This window comes from Acartia tonsa, chromosome 11 (assembly GCF_053477335.1).
Source record: "Acartia tonsa isolate MP-2025a chromosome 11, ASM5347733v1, whole genome shotgun sequence".
Taxonomy (NCBI): Eukaryota; Metazoa; Arthropoda; class Copepoda; order Calanoida; family Acartiidae; genus Acartia; species Acartia tonsa.
This window is the reverse complement of record NC_137270.1, coordinates 8,440,953-8,460,394: the sequence shown is the minus strand read 5'-3', so window position 1 is coordinate 8,460,394 and position 19,442 is coordinate 8,440,953. Positions and strand designations below refer to the sequence as shown.

At 31.8% G+C, this 19,442-nt stretch overlaps 2 protein-coding genes across 7 annotated transcripts in view; both read right to left on the bottom strand.

Moving 5' to 3' along the window:
• PCID2 (PCI domain-containing protein 2) overlaps window positions 1-5,461 on the bottom strand; it is a 14,491-nt gene extending 9,030 nt beyond the window's left edge. For all 6 annotated transcript variants that reach the window (XM_080177226.1, XM_080177223.1, XM_080177224.1 and 3 more), the window contains exons 1-7: window positions 5,077-5,461; window positions 4,102-4,191; window positions 3,445-3,544; window positions 3,033-3,133; window positions 2,508-2,564; window positions 1,219-1,286; window positions 391-435 (exon numbers count right to left, since the gene is read on the bottom strand). In XM_080177226.1, the coding sequence (XP_080033352.1) occupies window positions 391-435; window positions 1,219-1,286; window positions 2,508-2,564; window positions 3,033-3,133; window positions 3,445-3,544; window positions 4,102-4,191; window positions 5,077-5,130 (515 nt within the window). In that variant the 5' untranslated portion in view covers window positions 5,131-5,461. The remainder of the gene's footprint in view (window positions 1-390; window positions 436-1,218; window positions 1,287-2,507; window positions 2,565-3,032; window positions 3,134-3,444; window positions 3,545-4,101; window positions 4,192-5,076) is intronic.
• On the bottom strand, window positions 5,118-19,442 carry LOC145332270 (uncharacterized). Its single transcript, XM_080177229.1, has 6 exons — window positions 19,308-19,442; window positions 18,445-18,499; window positions 17,534-17,623; window positions 7,651-7,698; window positions 7,206-7,263; window positions 5,118-5,471 (listed from the first exon to the last, which is right to left on the bottom strand). Exons 1-6 carry the CDS (start codon window positions 19,431-19,433, stop codon window positions 5,378-5,380), a joined length of 471 nt encoding a protein of 156 aa, XP_080033355.1. The 5' UTR covers window positions 19,434-19,442; the 3' UTR covers window positions 5,118-5,377.

Genomic DNA, 19,442 nt, shown 5'->3' with positions numbered 1-19,442 from the left:
AACAAAAACTGTAATTTTTTTGTTGTTTCATAATTTCCCTTAAAAAACGATGAAAATAAGCCATTAATCATTAAATTATGATAACTAGGTATAAGTGGGGTAAAATTGCTTTTAAAAAAGTTCTCATAAAAAAAAACACACTGTAGATGATATAAATAAAGGATTTACATTATTTAAGCAGTTGGTTTCTAAATCGGCTAAATTTTATGATCACGGAAAAAAACTGACCAAATTCAAGAGAGATTTCCTTTGCTATTCATTATGCTAAAATCTCTATTATGCTTAAGAACTACCCTAGTACCCATTCATACGACTCATCAGACATACAAACAACATTATATTTATAGAGTACTAGTAGGTAGCTGTTCTTTTAATAACATCAAAACTTACTTTTTAGAAGTTTCTTCTGCTGCTCTGGCATCCGCTGCACAAACTCTAGAATTAAATAAATATTAATAATTTTAAAATAACTGTAAAACTAGCCGGTAGTATCTTTTGAAAAACTTTGGGATATAGTCCTTTCCACGACATCCCCCCATAAGGGGCGATTTGTCGTATTTTGAAAATGGCTTTTTATAGGTTATTTTAGGTTATATTGGGTTAAGTGATTGCCCCACAGGGTTAGGTAATTGGCCCCGCAGGGTTAGAGCCCCCCGCAGGGGCTAGAAATAGGAAAAAACTTACTGTAAAAAATACGAAGAATCGCCCCTTATGGAGGAATGTCGTGGAAAGGACTATACCCAAACTTTGATTTAAATCTTAGATGAAACGATACACTATTTTTTTATATTTATATCGTAGCTAGATAGCATCAACTTTGTTGATAAAAAAACACATCTATACCTATGATGAATTTAAAAAATAATGGATTTATAAGTGTTACACGTGAGTTTTTATTTATGTACTTTAGACCTAAACAAGACATTTAACTATTTTTACATCTTACAGCACAGCAAAAATATGAATTTATCAGGGGGAAAATTTTGTTGGTAAGAAATTTTATTTTGTTAACATGAACTCACAATACTATTAATAACAACTTTTTATTGTACAAAAATAATCTTTATATTGTAAAAAGTACATGCAAAGTCTAAGCTTTTTTTTTGTGAAATGGTGGGGGGTAATGTTAAGAAATTTTAGAACAAAACTTATATAATGGGGATAAGCACCCCTTTCCTCTCCCCCCCCTTTCTTGGACGTCCATGTGTAGAGTCATACCTGAAACACGCCATGATACCCTCACTCGCCTTTTCAACCATCTGGCCAGGGGTGTGCTTTGAGTTCTTCTAGAATAATTTAAACAAAGTTATTTAGCAGTTAAAAATGAGCGAAGGAAACAAGAATAATAACATTCAAAGAGGCGAAGCACATGATAATTACTTGCAAAATGCATCTGTACTGTACAAAGTATTAATCTTTGGTTTGAATAAAAGACCTCAGGTATGGCTTATACTTTTTCTATTGCTTCATACATGTCTTTTGATGGGGTTTATGGTGCCCTATTAACAACCCCCTCCCCTGTTACTTAAGCTGAGCCCCATGTAAGTTAGTGGCAAAGCCGCTAGTAAATTAAAGAACTGTAATATTATAAGTCGTTTATAGATTTTTATAATAATTTTTAAGGCATTACTTTACTTAAATGATATTAAAATACCTAATATTAACTTGAATTCTTGAAGTTACATACCTAAAGATTCTTTTATTGGAAACAAAAAGTTTCTAAGAATTAGAGAAACCAATAGAAAGTTCATTTGCAATCTTATTCGTCTGAACAGGAAAACTAGAATGACCAAATTCACAAAACTTGGCCTTTTTTGCTAAATAGTTAAGAGGCGCAGCTACCCTAAAACTTGGATATGTCCATCTATAGGTACGTTACAACGGGTAATCTCAAAAAACGCCCAATAATTTTATCACATCCCCCATTTTCCATTTATTTAAACTATCCCTATTCTCTTAATGTAGAAGCTACTCTTTAGTTTACCATTTTATCCATATTTGTACATAGTTTATTGACTGGTTTATTTGGTAACTGCTTATTTGTGTTTTAGATAAGAGATCATGAATGACAAGAATTTTATTATTCTATTGAATACTAGGTAGTTATAAATTAGGCTTTATTTTTTTAAAAAGTAGTAGGCAATTTATGAAAAAGGCGTTTTTTGAGATAGGCGTTTTCTGAGATGGGCGTGTTTTGAGTATAACAATGTTTCAATTTCCGAGTAGGTTAAAAATGTTAATGGAAGGAATATTCTTTGTTACTTGACAGGTTTTAAATTTTGTGGGCCATCTAAGTATTGAATATGTCATTTTGTGTGATTTATGTACAATCCTTGCAGGTAATTGTAAATATAGACTTGATCACACTATAAAACTGTATTAAGATATTTTTTTTCTTTCAAACATAACCTATAATATACATATTCTAAGATTCCCATATCTTTGTTGCAGTTACGCCACATAAGACAACAATCGCCCTTGTTAAAATAATAAAAAAAATGATAAACCTTAGAAAGTTGTTGGTCAGCCCGCAATGCAAAATTCCTCAAGTCTAGACACACAACCTGAAATAGATAGATAGATAAATATCAAGATAGAAAGTTAGATTGAGGGAACAATCCTTATGTAAAAGTAACAGGATGTCTGTCTGTATGAACCGAACGATCTCACTATCTTCGAAAAATTTAGTCTCTTTAAATTTTAAAATGAACTAAAATTGTTCGTCTGCTAGGAATCTTTAGTTTGACGGATTATTAAGATTGACCATCTAGGGTCATAAATCTATTTTTATTCCAAACAATGGATGTAGATTGAGTATACGTGGATTATAAAACAGGAGAAAAATGTCGTCAATTTAGGTTGTAATTTCCCCTCGATTTTGTTGGTCGGGCAGTTTATCCAGTAGGAATGGAGTGGATGGGGTAAGGGAGGGTGATGTGGGAGATCGTTATTTTAGCATGTTACAGAGTTAACTTTATTATAGAACATGACAATTTGGTGTAAGATGCAAGTAATAAATCCATTTTCCAAACCTGCATAACAGGAAGCAGCCAATTGTCGTCTTTACTTGCACTCAAAAGTCTGGAGAAACTGTTCACCACGATTTCTTGGCATTTGAAAGCTTCATTGAACTCTAAAATAATAACAAGGATGACAACTTCCATAAAATTTAAAAGGTATTAAAGAATAGCATTAAGAAATCTAAACTATAATTCGATAACAAGCTGTTGTTATACAGTAAGTTAAAGAGATGCTATCGTGATAACATTACTTATGCATAATCAAGGAAACGCAATATAAGTATAAACTTCTGTGTAAATTTATTAACTGTCTTTTAAAGTCGCTTCGAATTAAAGACAATGCCTCGTTGTTACGGGAATCATTATGCAATGTTTGATATTTATTGGAACCTGTTATCAACTACCTACTATTGCGTAACCTAACCTGAATTAGCCCAAGCCCAGCAGGCTCTGAGATGGGCAGCCACCACCTCATCCAGTGGCTGGTCCAGGGTTCTTTCCACAGCTGCCTCGGGCTCTTGAATCTGCACAACATTTGTCTTTAAGTTTATATTCCTTTGCTCAAATTGTTTTTCTTTGATTCACTTAGTTTGAAAGGTAATTATAATATTGAAAAAAGATAGGTGTCATCCACATGTATTACCTATCCAATATCCATTAAAAAGTTACCTATCAGTTTTGTTTGTTTGTCCGCCAAGATTTCGCGAGCCACTGAACTTAACTAATCGAGTTCTCCACTTTGGGGAGGCTTCTCATTAAAATTGGATTGTTTTGAGATAATTTTCTGCCCCCCCCCCCCTCACTTTTCGAATACAGAGCCGTTGGGTTCTTGGGGTAAGCCACTATATTTTTATGATATAGTATATTTTCTGGAATTTAATTTCCCCCTTTTCAAGAACCTCTAAGCTTTTTTTTTTGATTGGGGTGAAACAATGGGTTTCAAAGGTTTCAGGGGGATAATATAATGATTTTTAAAAAAAATTTGATTGGTGTAAAAAGTTTGAGGGTTGAATACGCCCCTTAACTCACCCCCTCGACGTCTATGCCCCGTTTCCCTCCAACCCCAGCCTGATTTTATTACCTGTAGTTTGGAACTAGTGATGTGGCTGTCTTCAAAAGATAGAAGGCTTGACAACGCCTTACCATCATAATCTTCATACGCATTGTTCACCTTAATAAATAAATTCTTAATAAATCAAAATAATTTTAAGAATAGATGCCTACAAAGTTTTAAACACAAGAAACAAATATTTTAGCAGAAATTGAAGTATTATTGGTGCATTATTTTGATTTACTCGGATTTCGAATTCCTATGCAATGTTTGACCCAAGCATTGCATAAGTGTTATTCCGAAACTGATTTGGATGTTATTAAAACAAGGATGACAACATCCATAAAAGCAAAGCCCTCAAATGGAAGGACAAACGAACATTAACACTTGTAGATTGTCAGAACTGAATTAGCAGAATATTACCTAATTCATCAGTACAAACAATATTGTAAGTAAATTTGTTGCAAAACTGCATAAATAGATGATACTGTTTAAGGACATACTGACATTTTTGGGACTTGTTTATAGAGATGCTTCGCTTATAACATTGTGCCTGGTTGTAATAGAAATCAGTTTTCAAAAAATCAGAAGATTCGGATAATTCTAACATACAAAAATTTGTTGTCAAAAAAGTTAAAAATCGATATGTTTAAAATGGACATACGGACATTCTGGTATTGATTATAGAGTTGCTACGCTTTCTAAATTGTACCTAACTACTACAGGAATCATCATGCAAAGTTTGGAATCGATAGGACCATTCTAACCTGTTTACATTAACGAAAAGAGCTAACTGTGACGGACGGACGGACCTATCCTAATTATAAAAAAGCTTCGCTTTTAAAAAGTAATTCTTCTTTCTATGTTAATTTAATCATGGTTGAAAAGAAGCCATTGGGCGGTAAAGACATCAAACAGTGGCTATCCATTTCTTAAATAAGGGGGACTTGTTAATGTTGTGGATTGTAAACCTTCAAAAATATTCGTTGCATTAAAATATCTCACCTTTGAAAGATAACTATTTAGAGTAAGAAAGCTCATTTTGCTCTGAAAATACATCAATAAATAATCAAAACAATAAAAAACTATTCTTAAAACGTCCTCTTGATTCTTAAGGGCAAAGTTCGAAAAGGGATTATTCTCTGATAGGTATTTGCTTAATTAAAATAGAGACAAGATTTACTAATAATTAACATGATACCTTTATTAGGACAGTCTCTTTAAACTTAGTCTCTTTTCTTAATCACAAAATGGTTGTATAAATTTTGATAATGTAGGAATATAATAATTTTCCAAAGACTTTAAATTATCTCATTAATGATTGAGCATATGAAGCAATGTCTCCATGTTTTTGTTCATTAAAAATTAACAGCTGTTTATCTTTGTATTTCTCTTCCTCTGTATACAATCAATCAATCAATGTACATTTTTTTCCGGTTTGATGTAATACATACATTTGCAGTGTGGCCACAACCAAAAAAATACTGATACTGAAGAAAAAAAAAAGGAAATACTGAAAATACTGAATCCTAAAGTAAGAAAAAATACTGAAATACTGAACAAAAAAATACAAATACTGAATAAGTATTTTTTTATATGATTCCTCATTTCAAAAGAGGACTATCCACGAACAAGAGCAAGTGATTCTAAGTACCTTCAAGCATTGATCTATAGTATTTTTTAGTGAATGTACTAGGTTTATGTTTAATATTTGGTTTATCGACAAAACATAGGTTTCACCAAGGTTTAATATGAAAAAAATTTGAAATGTTAAGCATTTTAGAGTGCAAAATCATCGAATGTTTTGATGAGTTCAAACTGTTGTTTAAAAGCCTTGACACAAAAGTATATTATTTTGTTTAAAAATGTATATTTAGAAAAGGGTTGGTAACTTGTAATATTGTAAACAGTTTAATTAAATTATTTTTGTAATTTATAGCATTGATGCTTTTCTGTCGTGTTATTTCATTTTGTCCTTTGAACTCAACAAAGCATTTGATGATATTCCATCAAAAAACTATTTACATTTCAAAGTTTTTTCATATAAAACCATGGTGAAACCTAACTTTTTAGTCGATAAACCAAATAATAAACATAAACCTAGTATATTTACTAAAAAAAATACCATGGATCAATGCTGGAAGGTACTTAGAATCACTTGCTCTTGTTTGTGGATAGTTCCCTTTCATATATCATAGCTTTATTATTAGGGGGATATCTTAAAGATCTTTTAATTTTGCCGCTTAGATTTTCTTGCACCAATTAAGCAGAAAATGACTGATAAATATTTAGAGATTTTTATTTTGGGGGGTATTTTCCCCCAAAAAATTGTTTTTGCACCCTCAGGTTAGGGGAAAATTTTAAATGGGGGGGGGGGTAAAATGAAAAAAAATAAGGGGGTGCCTACGTTTGGGGGGGATAATCGCCACTTTACCCACCCCCTTGGACGTCTATGATTACCATAAAAAAAGCAAATTGATGTACAAAGTTATAGGGTAATTTAAAGGAAAGTAAAGTGAGGCGCGAAGCGCCGAAAAAAATCTGACATCAACTACTTGAAAAAACATCTTATTTATGCAAAATTTTTTGGAATTTAAGAAATAATGAAAATACTGAATCATGAAAATTTCCAAAAACTGAAAAATACTGAATAAAATTTTCAAATACTGAATATTCAGTATTTACTAAAAATACTGAACCCCCAATTTCCAAATACTGAAGAATACCTACTGAATATTTTCAGTATACTAAAAAAAGTGGCCACGCTGCATTTGTTACCTACAGGGATACTCTTTTTTGGTTGGGTAATTTTTTCAGGAGTAATTATTCTTTTAGAGGGCCTAAAGGGGGGGGGGGGGCGGTTAAAGATACCCCTCCCAGTAAACCTTCCCCAAGGACTTATATAAGGCATCACTAAAACAGTCTTACAGGCAAACAGAGAGACGGGAAAGGGGACAAACAGACAGACCTCCTGCCACTCTTATGTAAAAATATATCATTTATCCTTTATGTAATTTCCTTTGAACTAAATATTTTCCAATAAAAAATGGCTATAAGGTAAGTTTTAAAATTGAACTCATCTATAAGAACTTAGAAGTCCACGTTACAGAATAAATATTAAGATTGATTTTCCTAGTTTATCAGTTTCTCTAATTTCTAAATGACTTGAAACAACTCTCCAGGTTTTATCTTCTGAAACATATTAAAAATGATTAATATTAAAATACTTTTAATTTGCGCAGCTTCTCTATACTTAGGATTGGTCCGTCAGACCGAGTCACAGCACAAATCGATTGACTGACTATTAATTCAGTAACTAGTGACTTTGCCCCAAGAGGAGCTGTTATGAATTTTTAGACTGATAGGTTCAATTGTTTACGAGATCTTACAGTATCACAATCACACATTTAATTATGATTTGATTATATACATGAATTGTCATTTAATGCATAAAACAGCAAAAACGAAAAAGAAGATAATTTTTGTATTATCTAACTTAATAAAAATAACTAGGTACCTACAATTTGAGACGTACAAAGATCAGGAATAAAAATGTTATTTTTTTAAAATAAAAGTTACCATTTACTACACATTCTATATGATAAAAACCGTTGCCATCAGGTCCCTACATTTCAAGAATAAAGTAAACAAATTGTAAATAATATTATAAGTTTTTACCATGTAGTTTTCAAACAGTGTTAAAAGTAATTTTAAGTAGGTAGGTAAGCTACTACATAATATTCAAACGCCAACGTCAGTGAAGTTAGAGGTTCCTGTTATTAATGAACATCCAGAATATAAGTGACTTGGTCCGTAGGTCTGACATTCTTGTTACAAAAGAAGACCTATGTATACAAATTTTGGGTATAGTCCTTTCCACGACATCCCTCCATAAGGAGCAATTCTTCGTATTTTTAAAATGGCTTTTTATAGGTTATTTTAGGTTAGGTTAGGTTATATTGTGTTATGTGATTGCCCCACAGGGTTAGAGCCCCCCGCAGGGGCTAGAAATAGGAGAAAAGCTACTGTGAGAAATACGAAGAATCGCTCCTTATGGAGGGATGTCGTGGAAAGGACTGTAACAAAATTATATTTGTTTAAATTAATGATTTATGATATTATTTCCACACAAGAAGACGACATTATGAGTTTTGCAGCAATCCCACACCAGCTCTAAATTGCAATAGATTTCTATTAAAAATTGTGATTAGTAATTAACTTTGTGATCTTTATGCTTTTAGGGATTGTATGATATTTAATTATTACTGACTTATTATACTTTCAGACTCCTTAAACCATTCTTTTAGAACAATCTTAATGTCTAATTAGCTAAAGTTAATGTTCACAATCTTAATATTCTATTATTGTCTAATTAAAACATATAAAACGTATCTAAATAATCAAAATCGTGGTCTCTTTATTTTCTATTCTAAAGGTAAGAATCCTTTTTCAGTTCTAAAAGATTTTATTAGCGATTTTCATTAAAAAACGTTTGCGTGTTTTTTACGTTAATTCAATTCTTTCTTTCAAAGGCAAGGCATTTAATTTCAACTTAATTTTTTCAACAAGTGAATTAAAATGAACTGCTAATTGGTGTTGTTATACAGTGGTGAGTTCTTATGTTACTTGTTACATAACATATCAGGTTAGTGTTAATAGTACATATATCCATTGTTAATAAAACCACCAAACTTTCAAAGCTCATTAGAGTACCTCTAATCCCTGCTACAGTTATTATAGTGTAGTAACTTAGGGATTAAAATTCAAAGAAAAGGGTTAGTCTAAATCCATTTCTCCTCTTCCCCCTCCTTCTCAGGGTGGAAGTTAAGTTCTTTTGGAAAGGGGTTTTATTACAACCCATTCCTGCTCCCTTTCATCCCCTTTTTGAGTCATAGAAAAGGGATAATCTATTGAAAGGTTTTGTACACTTCAAATATGTACTATTCATCTTTGTAAATCCATCTCCCATAAAGTGTAACAACCCTCTTCCTTTTACTTCTCAAAAGGTAGACCATTTGTGATTTCACTGTATATTATGGTTGAGTATTTATCAGGGCTTTTGTGTCCTAATTTATGAAGCTTTTATCTTTCATAGATAAAATTCTTTCTAGGGTACAAATATAAGATAAGAATAAATTTAAGGAAAACTACATTCCTATTATTAATACCTATTCTTGTGTAATTGTACTTTCACATATTACTGTATGTTTCTTTGATTCTTATAATATTAAAGGAAACATTACACTTGTAATTTTCTTAACTTCTAAGAAGTTATCATTCAAAATTATTTAGACCTCTTGTATGAAAGGGTTTTTAAGTAATTTAAATCAAAATTAATCTTATTTGTTGGTATTGGTAAGGAATATTAGTTATCAATACTATATTCATGGCTTATCATTAGACCATTGGAAGAATAATTTATCATTCTTCAAAAACAATTTTCAGTCTGTTTCTTACTGAACGTTTTTTTTTAATTCTTTACAACTTTTGATTCTAATCTTTACCTTAGTGTTTCATGTACGCTCGTACAGCACTATGTGTATATTATATTGAGTTGGGCAATATTTAATATAGTCCTCGAAATTTTATATTAGAGTGGCCTAAATAAATATCCCAACATTTGTATGTTCCTCCCTGTTCAATTGTTGATAACAGGTTAACAAGGTAGAGGTTAGTCAATCTTGTACTACTGGCAAAGGTTTAACCTTGTTGCTATCTGGTTCTGTGTGCTTATGTTTTTGTTACATCGTTACTTGATAACATACTCCAAGGGGTTTACTACTCCTCCCCTTTTTATAAGAAAAAGGTATTTTATTAGAAAGGGTTTGTAACCCCTTTTCATATTCTCCTAACCTCTTCATAGGCGGAGCTAATTGTGGTAACACATTTCTCTTTATTTCCCCTCCCCTCTTCACTTATAGGTGGAGTCAGCGAAATATTATATAATAGTTTATATATACTTATTGATTTATTTCAAACATAGTTTTAAGTTTGAATATTTAATAGGGGAAATATTTCTTTCCCAATTATTATTCATAATTCTACCCTTCAAAAGATTTAATGGTTTGTATAAACTAGTTTGAAATCATTATTGTTGTTCCATTCTATTGTTCAGAAGGAAAGACATGGTTTAACATACCTCCCAAATTATTTATTATTTGCTTTGTTAGGCAAGGACAAAATAGTTTTGTAATATCATAAAATCTCCAACCCAATATAGATAAAAGGGATAGCATTTCTTCTCCCTCTTTGTTTCTAAGTGTGGAGCTCTTCAAGTCTATTTACCCAATTTCTAGGGGCGGAGCCTTCATATATGGGTCATATCTCCCTATACCATTGTTGTGACAAAATTAAAGGCTATAATATTTTCTCTGGTTTCTGTTTGAATGTTTAAGAGAATTAGCTATATATAAATGATTGTAAGTTCACAGTTTAATTGATGTAATAAAAACTTTATGAAATATTATAATTGTTTATCTCTAAACATTTATTTCGTACTACTTATGGATGTTGTTATCCTTGTCATTGTAATTTCTGACATTAAGAATATCTGAGAAAGGAAAAATCCATTCATACTCATTTTTCTTACCAAGTTATTACATATATTCCTAAAATCATTCACTATCATAATTTAAGTGTACACTACTGGTGTGTATGATTAACTATTTTGTATTGAGTTAAAGTTTGTGTGTATCAGATACAAAACTTTCTTTTCTTGTTTTCTTTGTCTTTTTAAGGAGACTTTTGTACAGATTACAAATAACTTGCTAGAAATTTTGTGGCACAAAGTATTTTGATAAAGGAGTCTTGTATTACCTAATCAAATACTTTGTTCAGTTTTTGTTGAATAAGGGGGGGGGAAGTTTGTACACTTATAGGAAATGAAATTCAGTATCAAAGTTTGGGAGGGACGTGTTGGCTTGTTTTTAAAGTTATCAACCTAATTCTTTTTGTAAAATCTCTTATATGACTGGATGTACACGGAAAACTTTGAAAATTGAATTTTAGTACTTTCCTTCAAGGGGCCAGTGGAGCAAAAGACCCCCCAAAACACTAAAAATATGAGTTCTGAGCTTATTTTTAGAGATATCAACCTAATTTTTTAAATGTAAACTTTTTAAAAATAACTGAACTTAGTAACCATTACACATTTCATTTAGGGACTTTCCTTCTAGGGGCTTGTGGAGCAAGAGACCCCCCAAAACTAAGAAAAGGAGTTCTGAGCTTATTTTTGAAGATATCAACCTGATTTTTTTCAAAGAAAACTTTTTTAAAATAACTGAACTAAGTAACTACTTCACATTTCATTTTGGGACTTTCCTTGTTGGGGCTTGTGGAGCAAGAGACCCCCCAAAACTAAGAAAAGGAGTTCTGAGCTTATTTTTTAGAGATATCAACCTGATTTTTTTCAAAGAAAACTTTTTTAAAATAACTGAACTTAGTAACCATTACACATTTCATTTTGGGACTTTCCTTCTAGGGGCTTGTGGAGCAAGAGACCCCCAAAAACTAAGAAAAGGAGTTCTGAGCTTATTTTTGAAGATATCAACCTGATTTTTTTTTGCAAAGAAAACTTTTTTAAAATAACTGAACTAAGTAACTATTACACATTTCATTTTGGGACTTTCCTTCTAGGGGCTTGTGAAGCAAGAGACCCCCCAAAACTAAGAACAGGAGTTCTGAACTTATTTTTGAAGATATCAACCTGATTTTTTTAAAGAAAACTTTTTTAAAATAACTGAACTACCTAAGTAACCATTACACATTTCATTTTGGGACTTTTCTTCTAGGGGCTTGTGGAGCAAGAGACCCCCCCAAAACTAAGAACAGGAGTTCTGAGCTTATTTTTGAAGATATCAACCTAATTTTTTTATAGAAAACTTTTATAAAATAACTGATCTAAGTGACCATAGCACATTTCATTTTAGAACTTTCTTTTTAGGGGATTGTGGAGCAAGAGACCCCCCAAAACACTGAAAATATGAGTTCTGAGCTTTTTTTTATAGATATCAACCTTATTTTTTCAAAGAAAACTTTTTTAATGTAATTGAACTAAGTACCTAACTGTTATACATTTCATTTTGGGACGCTCCTTCCAGAGGCTTGTGGAGCAAAAGACTCCCCAAAACTAAAAATATTAGTTCTGAGTTTTTTTTAAAGATATCAACCTGATTTTTTATAAGAAAACTTTTTAAAATAACTGAACTAAGTAACCATTACACACTCTTGATTACCACTACATTATTGATATCTTTAAAAATAAGCTCAGAACTCATATTTTCAGTGTTTTGGAGGTCTTTTGCCCAACCAGCTCCCAGTAGGACCCAAAATGAAATGTGTAATGGTTTCTTAGTCAACCTGATTTTTTTAAGAAAACTTTTTTAGACAGAACCGTACTAAGTAACAATTACACATTTCATTTTGGGACTTTCCTCCTAGCAGCTTGTGGAGCAAAAGATCCCCCTAAACACTAAAAATATGAGTTCTGAGCTTATTTTTAAAGATATCAACCTGATTTTTAGAAAATCTATTGTGGCTACGTAGTTCAGTTAAATGAAAAAAGTTTTCCTTAATAAATCAGCTTACCTAATATCTTTAAAAATAAGCTCAGAACTAATATTTATGGTTTTCAGGGGTCTCTTGCTTTACTAGTCCCTAGAAAGAAAGTCTCAAAATTAAATCTGTAAAGGTTACTTAGTTCGGTTATTTTAAAAAAGTTAAAAAATCAGGTTGATATCTTTAGAAATAAGCTTAAAACTCCTATTTTTAGTTTTGGGGGGTCTTTTGCTCCACAAGCCCTTAGAAGGAAAGTCCCAAAATGAAATGTGTTCTGGTCACTTAGATCAGTTATTTTTAAAAAGTTTTCTTTTAAAAAATTTAGGATGATATCTTTAAAAATAAGCTCAGAACTCCTATTTTTAGTTTTGGGGGGTCTTTTGCTCCACAAGCCGTTAGAAGGAAAGTCCAAAAACGAAATGTGTTATGGTCACTTAGATCAATTATTTTTAAAAAGTTTTCTTTAAAAAAATCAGGTTGATATCTTCAAAAATAAGCTCAGAACTTCTATTTTTAGTTTTGGGGGGTCATTTGCTCCACAAGGCCCTTAGAAGGAAAGTTTAAAAATGAAATGTGTAATGGTTACTTAGTTCAGTTATTTTTAAAAAGTTTTCTTTAAAAAAATCAGGTTGATATCTTCAAAATAAGCTCAGAACTCCTATTCTTAGTTTTGGGGGATCTCTTGCTCCACAAGACTCTAGAAGGAAAGTCCCAAAATGAAATGTGTAATGGTTACTAAGTTCAGTTACTTTTAAAAAGTTTTCATTGAAAAAAATCAGGTTGATATCTTCAAAAATAAGCTCAGAACTCCTGTTCTTAGTTTTGGGGGGTCTCTTGCTCCACAAGCCCCTAGAAGGAAAGTCCCAAAATGAAATGTGTATTAGTTACTTAGTTCAGTTATTTTTAAAAAGTTTTCTTTAAAAAAAATCAGGTTGATATCTTCAAAAATAAGCTCAGAACTCCTTCTCTTAGTTTTGGGGGGTCTCTTGCTCCACAAGCCCCTAGAAGGAAAGTCCCAAAATGAAATGTGTAATGGTTACTAAGTTCAGTTACTTTTAAAAAGTTTTCATTGAAAAAAATCAGGTTGATATCTTCAAAAATAAGCTCAGAACTCCTGTTCTTAGTTTTGGGGGGTCTCTTGCTCCACAAGCCCATAGAAGGAAAGTCCCAAAATGAAATGTGTATTAGTTACTTAGTTCAGTTATTTTTAAAAAGTTTTCTTTGAAAAAAATCAGGTTGATATCTCTAAAAAATAAGCTCAGAACTCCTTCTCTTAGTTTTGGGGGGTCTCTTGCCCCACAAGCCCCTAGAAGGAAAGTCCCAAAATGAAATGTGTAATGGTTACTAAGTTCAGTTATTTTTAAAAAGTTTTCATTTAAAAAATTAGGTTGATATCTCTAAAAATAAGCTCAGAACTCATATTTTTAGTGTTTTGGGGGGTCTTTTGCTCCACTAGCCTCTTGAAGGAAAGTACCAAAATTCAATTTTCAAAGTTTTCCGTGTACATCCAGTCATATAAGAGATTTTACAAAAAGAATTAGGTTGATAACTTTAAAAACAAGCCCACACGTCCCTCCCAAACTTTGATACTGAATTTCATTTCCTATAAGTGTACAAACTTCCCCCCCCCTTAATTCTGAATCTTCATTCTCAATAATTGCCTATTCAAGCATAATCATAACTGAATCATGTTGTCATATAAAAATTTGAGATTTTTACCCTTAATACCTGAAGAATGTGAATCAGGTTATAGCAGCACATGTTCATTGAGTAATTCAGGTGCTTCAAGTTCAGACCTTTCACTTCCAGACTTGAATGATAATTGTTCTATTACTGAATTGGACTTGTTTCTTGCCAATGCTGAAAAACTGATTTCTAGACTAGAAGTATATGGCAGTGTATATTCAAATTCTTCTCATTTGAATAGCCATTTTCTATCCTATGAACATTTGAATGTAATGTTACATTTTGCTCAAGCATTAGCATTTAATATGAAATCTATTACACATATTAAAAAATGTTGTGCTTTAATTCTTCAGATTGAGGAAAGTAAACTTGAGTGGCTAGTTAACTGTCCGAATCATCTTTTTCTCTCTCTTACAAAGAAAACTCAGCTTGATGTTTCAGCTGACAATGATAGCAGTAATGCAGTTGATTCCTTAGAGGAAAATGTCATTCCTACCAATATAATACAAAACTCACATGAGTTTCGTGATTATATTGCCAAGTTTGAAGGTTTGGATTCTGCAATTTCTTGCAGTAAAACTGTTTCCAATTCTGTTCCTAAAGACCAGCATCAGTCTTTATTCTCTGAAGACAGTGGTTCTTGTTCTGGTCATATTGAAAACATTCCAACTGACAATCCAACTCTGGATAATGAAAGGAAGAAGGTTGATATTGTTGATAAAGTTCTGAATGATGAGATGCATTCTCTTTCCAAGATTTTAATTGCTACACCTAGTAAGGATTTGTCTCATTCTTATTTGGTCTATTTGCACAATAGCCATGTTCCTGTTGTAGATAGGCAAATATCTTCACTTCAGCATTCTCTTAGAGACTACATCACTTTCAAATTTCATGATGCTAAGTTAGCTTTATCTGTTGCTGAAGTAGTAAAGAATGCAATTAATTGGACTATTGATATTAGACATCTCTTCCTGTCTAAGGAACTCTTCAAGAAATCTCAAGGCCAAAAATTGTATGGAAATTTGAGTAAATTCTCTAAAGATCCTAATATTGACATTTATGGATTCTTTAAGGAATTTGAGGCTTTAACTTTTGACTTTGATTATTCTGCTGAAAGAGCTGACTTTTTGTATTCCAAGTATCTTGTTGAAACTCATCAGGAAGAAGTCACAAGATACAGGCATGATTATGAAGCTATCAAATCTTACATGATTCACAAATATGGAGATCCTAAACCCATTGTGATGAATCTTATCCAACCTTTACATGATCTAAATTTACCTGACAGTCATTCCAATCCTGTTGTTTCAGTTACATACTACAGGAAGTTTCAAGCAGTTCTTGAAACAATAAATTTATACCTAGATTCTAATTCTGAACATTTAAAGGAGTTTGAGATGTGTATCTTTTCACAAGAGTTTCTTCATAAACTCTTACAGCTTGTGCCTCATGATGCTAAAAAAGAATTCTTTAAGCAGATGGATTTGATTAATGAGGATACTATTCATGTTAAAGGTAAAATAGCATTTAATGTTCTGTTGGATACAGTCAGATTTCAGTTCAAAATTCATGATAGAATCTTAAAGCACGATAGTTCTGCTTCAAAGTATTCCAATTGTGACGAGGAGTCATGTATCTCCTATCACAAAAGGATAAAGTCTGTTAGCATATCAAAGCAGCCAACTGCTGGTGAGAGATCATTTCCTTGTGTTATTTCTGGACACAATCACAGTGTAAATGAGTGTTCTAAATTCCTCAATCTTTCAACACAGGAAAGAGTTAAGCATAGGAAGGATTTCATATATAAACACTGTGCTGTTTGTCTCCAATCATCTCTCTCATGTCATGGTGGTAAATGCATAAATATAAAATCTGTTCCAAAGATTTTATTATGCAAAGGGTGTAAATCTATGAATAAGATTAATCCTGAAAGACCATGTTATTCTGTATTGTTTTGTTTAACCAATTCACATGGAAAACCACCAGACTCTGAAATCCTAAAAGGTTTGGAATTATACATTCCTGGATTTAAACCTCGTGTAGGACAGAGAGTTTATATGGAAAAATTTCAAGAATCAAGATGATTAATGTCTGGTTGCTTTCGGCAAAAATATCTACTTTATTTCAATACCTATCGACTTATATTTTGTGATTTTAATTTTATTGTAATAGTATTCAATTATTGTGTGAAAGGTTTCATTAAAGATTTTTTTTGTGAGGATTACCTTGTTTTAAAAAATTCTAGTTTTATTAATTCTGAGGATAGATACAAAGAATACTTCAACAAGTCTTAGAGAGTTTTATCAGTAAAGGGATTATTAGATACCTAACTGAAAAGCTCCCAAGTTATTTACACTATTATTATCATGGTAAAGGTTTTTTCAAACAATATAACCATAAAAATGTATTTATATCTATTTGTCAGTAGAGGTTTTATTATAAATCTAACTGCAAATATGATTTATTTAATGTTATTATAGTACAGGTTTTTTTTACAACCTAACTAAATAACATAATTATGACAAGTCTTATTTTCAGTAGAGGTTTTATGATAACCTAACTGTAAAAGTATATATATAATTGGTGTTATTAACAGTATGGGTTTTACTAAATAACCTAACTGTTTACAAGAAATGTACGCTATTGTGTTGAAATCTTTGTTGCGGGAGTGTAACAAAATTATATTTGTTTAAATTAATGATTTATGATATTATTTCCACACAAGAAGACGACATTATGAGTTTTGCAGCAATCCCACACCAGCTCTAAATTGCAATAGATTTCTATTAAAAATTGTGATTAGTAATTAACTTTGTGATCTTTATGCTTTTAAGGATTGTATGATATTTAATTATTACTGACTTATTATACTTTCAGACTCCTTAAAGCATTCTTTTAGAACAATCTTAATGTCTAATTAGCTAAAGTTAATGTTCACAATCTTAATATTCTATTATTGTCTAATTAAAACATATAAAACGTATCTAAATAATCAAAATCGTGGTCTCTTTATTTTCTATTCTAAAGGTAAGAATCCTTTTTCAAGGACTATACCCCAAATTTTATATTAAATACTTCTAAATATATTTTATGACACTTGACATAGTGCTTTAAAGCTGACTGTCTGTTTGTACAATCATGTTTTCTTTGCGCTTTGATAATTATGCATGTTGTCATCCTTGTTTATTAATTTATTAAATATCTTGTTTACTTTATTCCTTGACAGGTAATTTATATCTAGTTATATTCTCCTCTCTCTGAATAGAATATTTGTCCGAGAGGTCCAACTTTAAATCTTTTATTGGTTTACCTTTAACAAGAATTGTGACAATTGGATGATAGAAATATCAGATTTAAATTAACAGGTACCCAAAGTTTTATACCAATGGTTTTTCATTTATTGCACATAAACTTTGGGTACTTATATAAAATCTTGATTAGTTGAGTCAAACTAGCAGTTTCCAAACTTTTCAAGTTTAAATAGATATTAAACTACAAAATTGGGGTATAGTCCCTTTCGTAACATCGCGCCTTATGGGGCGATTCTTCGTATTTTTCACAGTAGCTTTTCTCCTATTTCTAGCCCCTGCAAGGCCAATTATCTAACCTTGTGGGGCAATCACCTAACCCAATATAACCTAACAGAACCTATAAAAAGCCATTTTAAAAATACGACAAATCGCCCCTTATGGGGCGATGTTAAGAAAGGGACTATTCCCAAAAATTGGTAATTTTCTTTATCTTCAGCAGGGGTGTACTTAAATTTATCGTCCATTGTCTTATTCCAATCCTCAAGAGCTCTGAATCTAAAGATTCTACAGACAAGTAGAATTAAACTTTTCCCTAATTTCTCTAACTAATATGTTTTGGTTAAAAATTACTTAGGTAACTATTTTTTTTACTTTAATTCATTTTTATTTCATCAAAGTCACACATTAGTTTTTTGTTGGTGGATTTACTCAGGTTAGGAATTAGGAAGATACAGTTAAGATTATCAAGGGATCTTAAGGGATTAGACAATGGATGATATATTTATATACAAATCTATATAAAATAAACAAAGACAACCCTGGCCTTCTGTAGATAAAGTTTTATGCAAGCTAATTATTGACTCAAATTATCACAATATGCCTAAAAGATGCTGGGCTCCAGGATGAAATCTGACAGCGTGTATAGCCGACCTCATCTACATTCAGACAATTCATACAAAACAATCACGAACTACACAGATAAAAAACATTTACCTATTAAAATAATCCATTTGCAAAGAGCAATGTAGGAAATGATAGGCAAACCCTCTACATGAAATAATGATTTTAAAATTAATTTCAGTATCAAAATGGATGTAGAATACTTTAATATTGTGAGAGATTCGCATATCCAGAAAAAATGTTTCTCCCAGCTGGCTAATATAACGATCTCCCTTTTATGATTGTACCGAGTTCCCTCCTCTGACCATAGAAGAACGTATAGAACAATAGGTGATCCCTATATTAGCAACCAAAATTGTAAACAAAAATTCCCATGTGACAATATCTAACTATTTTAAAGGGGGGGGGGGGGGGGGGGGGCGAAAGTGACACTTTTTGAAACCAAAACTAAAAGTCAAAGGAACTCAACTAAAAAAAAGAGTTACAGGTCTGACATTTTGCATGGCAGTTGCTTTATAGGGGTACAATATGGAACTGTGAAGAAACGGCGGCGCAACCGCCGAAAACCGCCGAGAACAGGCAAAAAAAATTTCGGCGGGAAACGGCGGTTGCGCAGCCGTTTCTTCACAGTTCCATATTGTACCCCTATAAAGCAACTGCCATGCAAAATCTCAGACCTGTAACTCTTTTTTTAGTTGAGTTCCTTTGTTGACTTTTAGTTTTGGTTTCAAAAAGTGTCACTTTCGCCCCCCCCCCCCCCCTTTATTAGAAGCAGGTACTAATTTAAAGTCTTTGGTCTCTAATATTTAGCCTGAAATTTAAAAAACAATTTTGTATGAAAACCTGAGGTGTCTTTTTAAGATTATTCTGCATTTTATCATTGACAATTAGACCAGTTATTCCTACAAACATGCCACCAATCCCAATGATCCCCACCAGCTGACTGTTATTCAGTTTCCATAATACCATTTTTATTAT